This window comes from Pipistrellus kuhlii, unplaced genomic scaffold, assembly GCF_014108245.1.
Source record: "Pipistrellus kuhlii isolate mPipKuh1 unplaced genomic scaffold, mPipKuh1.p scaffold_m20_p_1, whole genome shotgun sequence".
Classification (NCBI taxonomy): Eukaryota; Metazoa; Chordata; class Mammalia; order Chiroptera; family Vespertilionidae; genus Pipistrellus; species Pipistrellus kuhlii.
The window spans coordinates 116,757,312-116,772,672 of NW_023425404.1; the positions used below are offsets into that span (position 1 = coordinate 116,757,312).

The window sequence follows — 15,361 nt, forward strand, 5'->3', positions numbered from 1 at the left end:
ATTATTTCCTAATGAACTTAAAAAAAACAAAAACAAAAAACCCCCAACACCTTAAAAATAATAAATAAATCAGTACACTGGGTAAAGCATGTAACTTCATAATGTAGGTGGGCCTTATCTAATCAGTTGAAGGCTTAAAAAAAAAAAAAAAAAAAAAAAAAAAAAAAAAAAAAAAAAAAAAAAAAAAGGCTTGACCTTAGGGAGGAGGAAATTTTGCCAGCAGACTGACTGGGCTCAAACTGCACCACCAGCTGTTCTCTAATCCCCAGCCTGCTGGACCACCCTGCCGATTTTGGATTGGCAGCTTCTACAACTGCATTAGCCAATTTCTTAAAATCTCTCTCTCTCTCTCTCTCTCTCTCTCTCTCTCTCTCTCTCTCTCTCTCTCGTGCGCGCGCACCCCCCACCCCCCACTACTGTTTCTGTGGGGAATTCTGACTAATGCATTCTTTGTAACAGCATTAGGTACTATCATAATCCCCATTTTACAGTTGAAGAAATTATGGCAGAGACAGGTTAAGTAACTTGGCCAGGGCAACACAGCAAGCAAGTATTGTAGCAGAGCTAGACTCCAATACAGTGTGCCCCCCAAGTCCTGCTCTTAACCACATGCTGTGCTGCTGTCCAGAGCACTGACCCAGTGGAGCTGGGGCCCACTGGGAAGGCCAGTGGAGAGAGACAGAACATACAAGGAACGAGAAGCTACAAATGCAATCTTGTACAAATGAGAAAACAGGCACAAGGCTTCTGCCCAAAGTAGAACCCAGGTTTTCAGGTTACAACATGCAGCTTTCCCCTTTCTCCTTCCTACTTTCACTCCATTCTTCTATCCACGTCCTTTCCTCAGGCCGGGATTCCCCTGCTCTTCAGAGACCCTCTCAGTCACATGCCCCTCACGCTGCTTTCTCCTGGAGGCCCAGGAATCTTTATGTTCTGACTGTGACCACATGCCTCAAACACCCACTAAGCTGTAGACAACACCTGCCAGCCAGTGACAAAGTGCCCTTTTTACTGAGTGCAGCCCAATAACCCATCTAACAATGTCAAGTTCAGTTTATCTAGTAAAATGGTGCATCTCACATGAATAATTATGGAGTCTGTTAGCAATTATTTGGAAAGTAAAACAAAACAAAATCCCTCCCCCCAAAACCCAGGAAGCCCAGTGGGCATTTAGTTCCAAATATACAATTCTATGAATTAACTTATCAAGAAATTAGGTATCTTTGAAAATATATTCGATATAAGAAAATCTCCCAATTATGTGAATTGGGTTTTTTGAAAACTAGTCTGTTCAAGCTTGACTTTTTGGGACTGGGAACCACAGGGGTATAGGAACTAACGTGCCTTCAGAACCTCAAGCACAAGCACCTACTCCCACCTCATTATTATGAGTGTCAGTTATAAACTTCCTGAAGAAAAATGTGAAAATACGCATTAAAGCTTTAGAATTTGTACATTTTAACACAGCAGTTCTGCTTCCTCTAAAACTTTATCCTAAGGAAATAATCATGACTGCGTATAAAGATTTTGCTATAAATACCTATCACAGCAATAGTGAGAATAATGGTGAGAAATAATGTATTTCTGGATTGTATGGGATTGAGCAACCAAATTATGACATTTCCATGTGATGGAAAACTATGCATTCTCTAATATTAACCCTGAATCATAATAGCTAATGCTATGGAAAGATGTTTCTGACATACAAATAATTTTTAAAAGCACATTATAGAACAGCATATGACACAAAACCTCATTTCTGTTAGATATATATTGTGTGAAAGGCAGCCTCTTAAGAGGGCCCCAATAATGCCTACCACCAAGTATTCACAGGCCTGTGCAGTCCACCCCACACTGCACCAGTTTTGGGCTTTGTGGCCAAAAGCATAGAAAAAGAAGTGATGGCATACCACTTTGACATCTACACTGATAAAAGAGAAATATGCAAATTGACCATACCTTCATGACACCCACTAGCCAATCAGGAGTGAGTATGCAAATTAACCCAAAGATTGTGGGTTAATTTGCAAACGTAGGTGCAGAGCAGCCAGGGCAGGGCAGTTTGCCTGCTGCGAAGGTGATGGAGGGGGGCAGAGGGAGCTGCAGGAGTGGCGCTCCGGCCAGAGCGGAGAAGACTGTAGGCAGCGGCCAGAGCAAAGGCCTGGGTTCCGGTTGCCAGAGGAAAACTGGTGCCGGCAGCCAGGGGAAGGAAGGCCTATTGAACGAATCTTTGTGCAACGGGCCTCTAGTTAGATTATAAAAGACTGTGACTTCCATTTTGCCCATGTGTGCTTTTTTATCTTTATTATTTTTTTCTCTTGGATCACTTGGTCTGGTAGAAGCAAGCTGCTATGCTGTGAGAAGCCCAATGGAGACGCCCCTTAGAACTGAAGCTCTTACCCAACAGCCTGTGGGTGAGACTGGAAGGTGCCGGCTGGCTGGCCCAACTAAGCCTTGGGATGGGCAGAGCCTGGCTGACAGCCTGCTTGCAACCTTGCCGGACCCTGAGCCAGAACCACCAGGTAGGTGGTACCTGTGTTCCTGAACCTCCAAAACTGTGAGGTGACAGGTGCTTACTGTAGTCTACAGCGGCTGATTTTGGGGCAATTTGTTACATGGCAGTAGTTAACTAATACCTATGTGCATAGTGAAATGACTGAAAGAATAGAATCCAAAATACTAGTAGTGGTTCTCTCTAGGTGGTGGAATAATAATTTTTATTTTCTCTTTTTGTACCATGTTGGCAACATTTTCTTTTTCAGAAAACAGGAAAAGAAAACCACATATGACCAAGAGAGATCATATGACCTTCTAAAGAATCAAAGCATAAAGATTAAGAGAGACAATTTTAGTTCTAATAACTTCTTAAAGATTCTTTTCATGTAAATTAGCTTAACTATGCAAAAAAGGAAAGAAAAAGGGAAAAAAATACTCCAAAAAACACGCCTGAACATCACGGTGGAGTAGGAGCTACCCATCAGAAACCACGCAACACACTGTGAGCAGCAGCATGCAACATGGGCACGGAAAGGAGACTCTCACAAGCCTCCTAAAGGGAAAACCTAACAGTAATGATGAAGTCATCTGTTAGCAGATCATCAGCACAGGCGTCTTGCTTACCCAGCTTCTGGTCAAACCGCCACGCTGCGACATAGGCATTGTGCCTCAGACTGCTCTGTGTGGCCAGGGGCACGGTGACATAGATGGGGCCATCCACCAGCACCGGCGTTCCATCACTGCTGAGCAAGTGCACGCTGACAGCTGTGACTGGGCTCAGGTCGTACCTGGTGCCGTTTCCTGGAAGCAAGAGGCATTCTCCATCACACGCACACAGAGACCTTCGTGGGGCTGTGGAAACCGTTTCCAAAAAGATAGTCATCGCTACCAATTGCCACATACCACACCTCCTATCTGCCAGGGATGGCACTAAGCACTTTGCACACATAATCCTCACCTCGACTTTCTAAGGTAGGGAAAATCCCCATTTTACACAGAGAGAAACTGAGACTCAGAGAGGGTCCTACTGGGAGCCAGCCTAAGGGCATAGAACAGTGGGTGAGAAGGCTGGGATCCAAACTCAGGCTGCCCAATCTAACGACTGCGTTTTACTTTTAAAAATCGACCTCCAAAGGGAAGGACTTTTTGTCAATGATGTGACTGGGAGGTGTGTGTGGAAATCCCTGAAACCGACTCAGTCACAAAGGGAGCCCTGTGCACATGTTAATTGCTTGGCAGATCGCCAAAAGGAAATCAGTATTTTCAATTAGAGACTACTTAAAAAAAAAAAAAAAGTACATTTCTTCAAAAAGTTCTTCAAAGTATTAATTTACTTCCATTAAAAGTACACTATTGAAAATTTGTGCTTGAAATATTTATGAGTTATTTTAGTTGCCATTGCTATTTTGATCTGTTTAAAAGGAATTTAAAAAAAACAGTTATTCTGTATTAGAGACCTTTTATCCAAGCCAAGGCTTTAATGACTGTCTACAGATAAATTAGGCAATGCTTGTAGAGTGGCATTATATTTATACACGTAAGCAATCCATTTTAGAAAACCTTTTCTCAAGTGAAATACGATATCACATAAAATGCATTCTGTCATAACTTTAAATCTTGCATTAAACACGATGACAAAAACAACGGTAAAACAATTTTAAGCTACATCAGAACACAATCTATAGGATTTCTTATTAAGCTATTATATACTGTTTACATACCCATCAATTATCTGAGCGAATTCAAACTGCCAATTAGGACTAAATTTAAATATTTAAAGCTTACTAAACTTGACAAGCTCAGGGGAGGCCTGCAGGCACGTTTTACAAACTCAGAGATCCAAAGTAACCTCATAGAGTGCCTGGAAGTAAAACTATTTAACTCAAGCATGTCAAACTCGCGGCCACAGGCCGAATGCAGCCCACAACAAATATTTTTGCAGTCCAGCCAATATAACAGTATGTAAGGAACATTTTAATAAAAACTTTGTAACTTAATTATAACAATATCCTGTTATACATAATTATCACTAACGAACTACAACGTTCGCTAATGACTGATTACTATAATCATGTTGCATTCACTTCCCTTACCCACCTTACACACAGGTGCACCATTTCTCTCCACTAATACTAGCAGCGAATATGTTAGCAGCTGATTGCCACGTTATTAGTCTTGGACTGACTTGTTTGGTGTGAGCAATAGGAAATACTTTGCTTTCGGAGAACAAGGAAAATAGGTTTATTTCCATTACGCTTATTAATTTGTGCAATTATTAGTGTCTAATAAATTAATGTTCAAGAAAAAATATTAATTTTTATTAAAATGGTCTATTATTTTATGTTAACGATTACTCATTTACTTCTGCCCTTTGTATTCAGGATGTCTCTATCGAAATAAACTTGTTTTTATGAAAATTAAAGCTTTTGGTTTTTTTTGTGGTCCACATAAACTTAAACCTTGTTTATTTGGCCCATGTTAGCCTTTGATTTTGACATGCTTGACTTAACTAAAAGTGAGTCATGGTAGGTAGTCATTCTAGACAAAAGTCGATTTTTAGGTAGCTGAGCTTGTCCATTGTCTTTTGCATTTAAAATAACATACCTTTGGAATGTCTGAGTAATCTTCCTTTTTCCAGACCCCTCAGGGGAAAATCTCCCACCAGAGGGCAATGAAACTCCTCACTGTTATCTTGTTCCCCTGCACACCATCTCCATGTACTATTAAGGCAAACTACTAACTATTCTATCCGCAGAAATGTAAAAGGAGTATTTGTCTCTGCATTTTACTCTTTATCCGCAGAAATGTAAAAGGAGTATTTGTCTCTACATTTTACTCTTTATCCTACCTCGGAGACTTCTTGGCTTTGCTTTCTCCCACCTCCCTAGTCTGCCACCAATTAAATTTCATGAAACCTCCCCTATTGTAATGTATAAAATGAACCACAAAGCTGCCATTCTCTGGAGCATTTCTCAATCTGTTGAGATTTTGTTTCCTGTCAAGTGCCATCTGTTTGGCTCAAGTAAACTCATAAAAATTTAGATGTTTCTTAGTGAATTTTAGAGTTTCAACAAACCACAGCTAAACCCTTTATGGAGCAATTTCTATACAGCTACTGACAGCAGTACCCTTTATAATGTATACCCGTATCTGTTTTTCAATGTAGGGAACGCTTGGAAATGGGGACATGATCGAAGGTCCATGTTGGAGTCATATATTCAGGTTCTGAAATCTTTTAATCTGGCCATTTCATTTTAGGATAAGAAAACCAAAACCCAGAATTTGCCAGATTTCTGGTCAAAATAGCTTGTGGACCGAGACCTAAATGTGGGCATTGCCCAAAGGTAACACAGAAGCAAAGCCAGATTAACAATGTGCACCTCTCCACTGGGTTCTGTTAGATTCTCTGATGAGATAAAACTTAAAGAGAAATTCAGTAACTTACTATATGCTGTATTAAACAACTCAGAGATAATGTTTTCAGTTAGCTAGTGCTGCCTCCTTTATCAAACTTGGGGCAGGAAGTCTGAAGAGGGAAGCAGTAGGTAGAGTCAGACAACATTTCAGACATCATCATCCTTCCTGTCCTCCCGCTCCACTCAGCCTGGGTTCCCAGATATGACAACTGTGCCCTTTGGATATTCCCTTCCCAGAATCTGGCACATCTCACGCACAGGAAGCAGGGTTCCCATAGCAACTGCTTATGTGGCCTCAGGTTTGTTTACTTATCTGCAAAACTAAGAAGGTTGGGCACAGCTGGTGTGGTTCACTGAGCATCGACCCAGGAACCAAGAGGCCACCAGTTCGATTCTGGTCAGGGCACATCCCTGGGATGGGGATTAAGAGGTACCTGGTTCAATTCCAGATCAGGGCACATGCTCGGGTTGTGGGTTTGACCCCCCGGGGGGGTGTGCAGGAGGCAGCTTCTATCTCTCCCTTCCTCTCCCTCTAAAAAATCAATAAAAACGTATCTGAAAAAGAAAATCAACAACTACAACAAAAAACAATAACAACTAGGAGGTTGGGCTAGATGATTTCCTAGAAAAGAGCACATTAATTTAATATACATAAAGTTCAAGTGATTCGATGTTCTTTTAAAAGTCCTGCTTGCCCTAGCAGTGTTGCTCAATGGTTAGAGTGTCCAATTCCTAGACATACCGGGTACATACCGGGGTTGCTGGTTCAATCCCAAGCACCTGGTTGGGGTGTGTTGGGAAACAACCAACTGGTCTCTCTCTCTCTCTCTCTCTCTCTCTCTGCCTCCCTCCCTTTCATTCGCTCTCTAAAAAAAAAAACACCAAAAAAAACAACAGCAACAACAACAATCAATGGGAAAAATATCCTCAGGTGAGGATTAACCACAAAAAGTCCTCTCCATGTGCCTGCGGAGGCCTTTCTCAGGGCCTAACCAAATGCCTTTCAAAGGTCCTCCTTCATTCCTCCCTCTGCCCTCCCACTTGCTTTATTCTGGAAAGATTCATACTTTGAAAGGCTAAATTGTTCCTCCTCCAGTCCTTGTTATGAGACTGTAACTCTACATGAAATACTGAGTTCTGTGTGTGAGAGGTTCTTTCCTTTCTGTTCCGTTTTGATGGTACCTGGCTCCTGTCATGTCCCAACAGAGAGATGTCAGGCCGAGCAGCAGGGCCAGGGCTGCACCATCACCCACACTCAGAGCCTGATTCGCCCCTTGGAATAGGAGGGGCTTTGCTCATAGAGCACCTAAGCTTCTGTCTGGCTTTGCACCCATTACCAGCCTTTCTGACTGCAGAACCACTTCACCCATTAGTTGTTTTACTGCCTCCCCACTGTCTTCTGGGAGTTACTAGCACAAGTCGTTTCTAGAAAGCCCCTCAGGAGGTGACAGGATAGTGCTGTGCCGGCGTGGTCTGTGGTTCTGTGCGATGTCAGGACACTAAGGGAGCGGAGGGGCAGGGATGAGCAATCGAGGACATGGCCGAAGTCTCCACGTGGCTGGGCTTCTCTATTTACAATTCCAGAAGCTTCTTCTAAACTGGACACAACTCCCTGTAGGATGCTCCAAGAGCACTTTCTCATCACATCTGTGGCGTCCGTTCACCTTCCTGAACTCTATTAGGCCCCGTCATCTCACACAGGTACAGGTTATCCAGGCTCTCATGCTAAGCTGAATCTCTTAGGTGTGGTTTACAAAACAGAAGGCAAACAACTCTGGGGCAGAGGAGCCACTGTGCCCAGCTGATGAGCTGTTGGGGCGCCCCACGGAGTCCATGCTCCCACACCCTCACAGGTGCCAGTGAACACACTCAAAGAATTTTCCCTGTGTCACCTTAGTTATTTCAGTGGAAAAGAAGCTGAATGTAACCTTTCAAAGACCTCTCTTTCCTCTAAAACAGTGATTTTTAAATAAAACAAACCACTGAAATAGTCTATGTCTTTGTGTTCTTCCCCCACTTCATCTAGGATTTCATAATTTATTCAAGAGAGGTCATTTCTCCAAGTTGGGGTTTATGATTGCACACTATTTTGTCAGGGAGACTGGGTGGAGATTTCATGATGGTCTCAGATTGCACTTGATTATGTTCTCCACGAAACATGAATTTTTCTCCTCGGGCTGTACATTTAAAGTGAAAGTTAACACTTACCCCAATAATGTTTATGTAAGATGGCTACCATGCATCTTTCCGGTTACTGACTATTAATTGCATTATCATCACATAAAAATTAAAGGAAAAAAAGATTTCTGAAAACAAGTGCTGCAGAGGGAAGGAAAGCGAATGAGCAACCACCAGGTCACCTTGATCTGTGAAGAGTAGTTTGTATTAATTAATTTAATATTCTACAAAGTGGATCAGATGCTGCAGGTTTAGAAGCTTTTTCAGAACCATCAGTTATGTAACCATTCTGAGGTGATACTCAGTGAGAATGTCCCTGTAGGAAATGCAGTAACTTACTAACCAAGCAGGATTTATTTAACCCAGAACAGCCCCTATTTTTCTGAGTTTATGTTGTAACTAAAGTGTCCAGGAAAAGAAGAGGGGAGACAAGAAAATGATTCAGGACCTCAGAATCCCCCTCCCCCCGTCACCAGAAGGACGAGGGACCACAGCAGCACATGCGCCTGACGAACGATGCTGCTGGCGGGGAGCAGGGGTGGAAGACACGTCTCCAGTCTTTCCTGATGAGGACATATTACAAATGCTCTGGCTGGGGGCTTCTACTTCCTCTGATCCACTGGGGGTGGAGGGCACTGGTTTGCTCATCTTGGAGCAGCCCCGGTACCACTTCCCTCCAAGCTGTGACACGGGGTTTGGAGGGTGGGGCTGTGCATCTCTGCAAGGCCAGCGAGGCAGTTAGCTGCCCCACCAAACACACAGTCTGAGGGCAAGTGGGACAAGGCCGAGGACAGAGGGGCAGAACACCTTCTAGCCTGATTTAATACTTAAAAAATAATTTTCAATTTAAAAAACTTCTCTGAATTAAATATATTCACCAAAGAAGAGCTCAGAGAAGGGGTTGAAGGCAGCTGGGACCGGGAGAAAGGCTCCAGGAGACAGTCGCTGGGACTGTGCCGTGGTGCAGCCCCAATTCCTTAGGGAACAGCTTTGAGCACCCTTGGCCTTGGAGAAAGCAAAGCGCCCTCCCCCCTGCAGCTTCAGTTCTTCCACGTAGCGCCAACCCTTCAAGCCACACGCAAAGATTCAAACACGGAAGCCAGGATGCATGAACTCACATTACCTGTTCTGTTTCCGTCTAATCCTCGCAGGTACGGGAAACTGTCGGCCTCGGAGGGGGAGCCGGCAGCCGTCAGGAAGGCGGTCAGGTCACTGTAGCTGGTGTTCTCTGGCAGCCGCAGCGCTCTCCTCTGGAAATGAACGCGAGGCTGCGGCCGGGCACCTGCGGGAATTCACCCGAGTTACATCCCGAGGGAGCAATTTTTGCTTTTAGATCAAGCAAAACAGCAAAAACGAGGAGGAAGTGCTTCGGTGAGGTTCCAGCAGGCTTCCCCTGCCCCGGGCTCTCCCCACATCTCCTCCACCCCATTCGCTTCACGCAGGACACCGAGATGTGACCACACGCTATTATGGGGAGAGAAATAATAGCCCATTGTCCCATTTGTTTTGACACAGGATGTTTTTTAGGCTTTTCAACAAAAAGCTTTCCAAGTGCTCTCTGTGAGCAGTCTTTGCACCGCATAGCGTTTGCCTATGGATGGGGTAACATCTTGGGAAACAAAGTCCGTGTAAGTGAAACAAGTAGATGACAATCTCTTTACACAGACAAGGCAAGCGATACCCTTTGATTTGGCTGCAAACACATCCTTCTCTGTCTGGTAAAATCTGGTTGAACGCCAATCAACGTGGAAGCAGGAATTGAATGTGCAGCCTGCCTGGACAGGAACTGTAAACAAGAGCCCAAGAGTAAGGAGCCCGTTTCCTGCAGGGGAGCTGCCACCTGGCACCCCGCCTGGCTGGTGGGGTGCATCCTATCGGTGACTGATTATGTTGCAGATGTTATGACGAGGCTCGTAATGTGACGCTCCCCTTTCAATGCCAACTCTTCTGTGCAGAAGGACGGCTGAGGAGACAGGCCCTTCAGACAGTTGCCTTGCGACATCACCCGCTGGTTGACTTTGCTCTAGATGTGTTGACTGTAAACCTGAACCTGTTTTTACCTAACGCCGAGGTGGCAGTCACAAGACGTAAAGGTGTGAAGTCATTTTGCACAAACCCAGCAAAAACTTCAAGACAAAAGTGAAAGTTGTAGCATTTGCTAACATCTCTCCTCATTAAAAAAAAGTGGTTCCTTAAAGACAATATTCTGGTCATCATATATATCCTACCCCAGCTTGAGGGAGACCATGTGGCTGACTGGGGGCGCCCTCTCCCCACCATGGCGGTCTCGCCCAATAGCCCTGCCCAGAGTTGATGGTCTAATGCTTACTCCAGGATTCCTTTTGCCTCCAGATCGCAGACTTTTAAGGGGATACAGCTATCTAGAAGTGTTCTAGAATAAGGGAGTTTTAGAGCTCGAAGGATCAGCTAGCCTACGTCTCTCTTCCTACAGGCGAGACCACGGAAGCCAATGGGTTGACTGCCCACATAGATGTGTGGGGTAGGCGAAGGTGGTCACAATGCTCCCCAAACTCCTAAAAATCACTGATTAGATTTCTCAAATGGCTGGTTCTCCACACCATAAAACAGACCAGCCTTCAGGCCTAAGAGGGCCAAAGTCATGAGAGACCCACTTAAGTCCGGTCACATGGAAACTGAGCGGCACATGCACCAGTCCAGTTCCAGACCAATTGGTGCCCTTTCTTATCAGAAAACAAGCCTTCGGTTACATAGGAGCATCCACGTGCCTTGAACTGTTTATTTGTATATCTTTCCACTTCAATTTCTTCTTAGTCTGGTCTTCTTTTCCTGATTTCACAGAATAGTGCTGTCTTCCTGCTGTCATCGCCTCAGTCTGCATAGTTCCAGTGCCACATGGACCTGCTTCCCAGGCTGGGAGCTCCTCCTGCTCCCCTCCTTCCACTCCCCACATGTGCTGCTTGCCTCCTCAGACCTCCTCCCTGCTGCCCTCAGAGATGAAAAGCCAAGTCAACCCTTTCTTTTTCACCTCCTCACCCCAACCACATAACAGCCATTGCGTCCAATACTTTTTCAATGGTAGTGAACTTTTTGAGACTTAATTTCCCTTTCTCTTTTGTTCTTCAGTCTAAAAATGGTGCTAACGCTGGGTTTCACACAGTACGGAGACAAAGGACTCACTGAGATGAAGAGTGATGTGTCTAACGTGTGACAGGCTGGTCACCCCGGAGCAGGGCAGGAAATGTGTGCCCTTCCAAGTCTAGGACTAGCCCCTGGGAGATGGGTGGGATGAGGTCTCCATGAGGTTCCCTGGCTGTAAGGAACAGAAACCTACTCACACTAGACCAGGGACAAGGGAATCACACTGAACCAACGGATAACACCCCAGCCAGGCCTGACAGGGATGGTCTAGGACCTGGAACCACAATCAAGGCTGCTCCCAGCTCTCAGGGGCCCCCGGGATCTCATTCCAATTCTGTGCCTGCCTGCCTGTCTCCCTCGTACCTTCTCTTATTCTCTAACATGTTATGCATTTTAGTGGGTAATTTACTCCTCCTCTCCCCATCCCTGCTTCCTCTCTCCCTCTGCTGCCTCCCTTCCCTTTCTGTTCAGGAGAAGTTGGTCCTTGGCACAACATCTGCTGTGGCTGGGGGGAGGGGCCACAGAGGGGCCATGCTGGGGCTGGTGTACTACAAGGGGAGATGGCCCGGCTGATTTGACACACGTTGTGACCAGCAAGACCTGGATTCCTGTCTGCTGAGGGGCCAAACATGCACCCCACGGAGCACAGGCAAGACCTGTGCCTGGTGAAGGACCAAGAAAACATCTGAGGAGTGGAAGGCTCCAGGCTATTCGAAGCCAAGGTGTAAGTAAAGTTTATGGTGGGTATGGGTAGGGCTGAGGGAGCATTATGTCCTTAAGCCTATCTTCATGTGTTAGGGCTGCTAAGTTTCCCACCGGTCAGGAAGGGAGGTAATTGGGTGGGGATGGGAGATGGAGAGTGGACAGTCTGTCTGTCTTCTCTGGATGCCTCTCTCCCACCTTCCCCACAGCAACTGTTTCAAACTTCGGGCTCCAACCACCATTCCCAAAATGCTCAGACTCTCTTCTATGGAAAATACTGGGGCCATCACATCCTCTCTCTGCACTTTAAAATCTTTCTTCTGTCTTCTCTCCTTCCCTGCTCTCTTCCAAGGTCAACCCAAGTATCCTCACTTTTGCTTGTTTTATTGCACGATGTGGCTCAACCACCTATTTTCTGCCTTCGCCAATAATCTGCCCAATAGGCCTTTCCTCCCCAACCAACATACATACCCATTCCTTCCTCATCTAGAAAAATAACAACAAAACATGACTTTATCTGTTATTCCCATAAGCAAATGGCTTTTCTCCTTCCACCCAACCCCCAGTGATGTGGCTTCTACTCCCAGCACTCGCTGCCCTTGGTAATGTCAACTGATGACTGCATAATGTGCAGACCCTGGGACCGCTTCTCAGCCGTCATTCCCCCCGACCTCTTCACAATGGTCGGCCTGTTCACCGCCCCCGCCTTCTTGGCATTCATGGTCCTGAACTCTGGCCTCTCCAGAGTCAGCCCACTTTCCTTTCTGCAAATACTTTCTTCCTCCTCCTACCTCCGATGATGCAGGACTCCCCTCCGCTGTCACAACCTCAGCTATTACCCTCCTCTCCAGCTCGGCCTCTCTGCCAACCTCCATGTCTGCATTCCTCTGCCTTCTAGACACTGCAACCGCTCTACCCATTAAGCACTCAAAAATCACCCTCAACCTCTCTCCCATGTAACACCACCCCATTTTCTCCAACCTCAGGTTTGATTCCAGGTTGTCACTATCTTTTTCCCTTTCTGCTAGTCTGCACATTTGCTCAAGTGCCAGGCCTGGCCAATCTCCCCTTAGCAACATTTCTAGCATCATCTTTTCTTCCCTTTCTGCCTCCACCCTACAAAACCCTATGTTACTCCTTGCCTTAATTGTTGTATAAGTCTCTTCACTGGCCCCTTGCTTCAGACTTATTCCTTTTTATCTACTCACACAATGACTTTTCTAAAATGGCACTCTGATGACATCCTCTCCCTGCCCAGAAACTTTCAAGGGATCTACTCCATTTACCAAATTCACAATGGCAGTGACAACTTAGAGATCAACTAGACTCAAACTACTACTCCACCTGTCCCATGAGAGCTATGGTTCAGTGGTTTAATAATTTACAAAGTTACTGCATACATATTATTTTATTTAATATTTACAACAATCTTGGGAAGAAGGAACTCTCCTCTCTTTATGATGAGAAAACTGAGACTCAAAGAAGTTAAGTGCCTTGCTTAAAGTCATTCCGTTTATAGGAGGCAGAAATGAATTCTTTTCATTCTCACCTATATATCCCTCCCTAGTACACCAAGCCTATATCAGAAAAGATGCTCTGGTCAAGTGGGACTGCACAGCTCTCTGCTTCTGCACACATGCTCATGCTCTGCAGCTTCTCCCATCCTCGTCTGCAGGCCCTATACGTCACCCAAGACACATCTCAAATGCTGCCTCTTCGGTGTAGCCTTTCTTGATCCCATCCCATGCTCTGAACTCTACTTGTATCTCTCATACAGCACTGATCTTTCTGTGCTCTGTGTTATGTTTATTTGTATATTTCCAAACTCCCTGAACAGACTGGTGGTTGCCAGAAGCAGGGGGTGATGTGTGGGTGAAATGGATGAATGGGGTCAAAAGGTACAAACTTCCAGTTATAAAGTAAGTCCTGGGGATATAACACACAGCATGGTGACTATAGTCAATAAAACTGTGTTGTACATAGGAAAATTGCTAATGAGACTTACTGTAGTGATCATTTCACAGCATAGATTTGTATCAAGTCATTATACTGTACACCTAAAACTAATACAAGGTTGTAGGTCAATTATATCGAATGAAACTGGGGAAAAAGGAAAACCGTTAGTTTTTTAGTTTGTGAAATAATAGTAGCAAAGCTATTCAAAGGAACATTGGAGGTCCCAAGGCCAGTGGGCTGAGGCCACGGTGTGGTTCTAATGTGCTGGAAGCTGAGGACTAAGGCCTCCGTCTGCTCACTGAAGGGAGAAAAAGATGATCACTCTTGGCTTTCACTGTTTCCTCTCCAAAACTTGAGTTACATATGCTGCTAGAATATTACCCATCTTCTAAGAGCAGAGGCTACACATTCACCTCCGTGTGTTCTCATAGCGACTCACTGATAAAGAATGAATGAGCTCAGCTCATTTGCAGATGGCACATGAATGTGCTTAGATGAAGAATTATTGTTATAAAATGGTATTAAAATATAGACATACATAAAAAACTAATTTGGTAAAGCACTGAAGTCCAGGAAATAGCATTCTCAAGGCCCATAGTTTAGGTGGAACCTCATCACAGAAATACGTTCGACACAAGTGTTATTCCTAACCCCAACTCCATCCCAAGGGGAATTACAAGTCTTTGCAAGAATAAGTTCCAGGGGTGAGGTCATGCTTACACACATCGCTGCCCGTGGCATGGACTAGACTAGAGAGGGAAGAGCCACATTCCAGTGTTCATGAACTGTGTTCCTTTTTTGTTGGGGGCAGAGGGGGTTGTCTTTATTGTGGTAAAAATCTAGAACACTGAATTTAACATCCTAACCATTTTTAAGTGTACAGTTCAGTAGTGTTAAGCATATTTATATTTTTCTGAAACAGATCTCTGCAACCTTTTCATCTTGCAAAACTGTAACTCTGTACGTTTGAATGCTTACGATCCTTTTAAAAGTGACTCTGCCTACTGGTCAGGGAGGCCCAGGCAGGGTCCTGGCTCTGAGCTCACGAGGCGAATGCTCTGTCCTGTGGAAATGGGAGAGGTGTGGTCTCTCTGACCAGGACAGAGTGGTGGGGCCCCTTCTTTTCTCTCAAATCTAGCAGCTGAGCCCACTAGAAACAAGATCACAGCCAATGGACAGTTTAACCAAAATTCAAACGTGTTGTGCACTGACAGACAATGGCTGGTGTGTCTCAGCTTTGGAAAATTTACCGCTATCAGCACCTCATAAGCTGTCCCTCATAAGAGTTGAGTAGTCAGCCCAAAAGTTACTGTCAGTTCTCTTTTTAAATATTCAACATACCTTGGAATCCTGAGACTATTTGGACAACGTCTTCATAAACCATTAGAGTAGCGGATCGTTCTGGAAGCAGGCCGAGGCTCAGCGAAGAAAACACTGCAGAGACAAAAACGGATGTAAGGGAATTCATTTACATCCAAATGCCCACTCTAATT

The 15,361-nt window shown here is 44.8% G+C and overlaps 1 protein-coding gene across 4 annotated transcripts in view; it reads right to left on the reverse strand.

Annotated features, from left to right (window-relative positions):
* FAM171A1 (family with sequence similarity 171 member A1) overlaps window positions 1-15,361 on the reverse strand; it is a 105,872-nt gene that overhangs the window by 22,876 nt on the left and 67,635 nt on the right. For 2 of the 4 annotated variants that reach the window (XM_045588355.1, XM_045588357.1), the window contains exons 3-5: window positions 15,210-15,302; window positions 9,214-9,372; window positions 3,121-3,348 (exon numbers count right to left, since the gene is read on the reverse strand). In XM_045588355.1, the coding sequence (XP_045444311.1) occupies window positions 3,121-3,348; window positions 9,214-9,372; window positions 15,210-15,302 (480 nt within the window). The remainder of the gene's footprint in view (window positions 1-3,120; window positions 3,349-9,213; window positions 9,373-15,209; window positions 15,303-15,361) is intronic. The other 2 variants (XM_036460611.2, XM_036460621.2) reach the window with 2 other exon arrangements.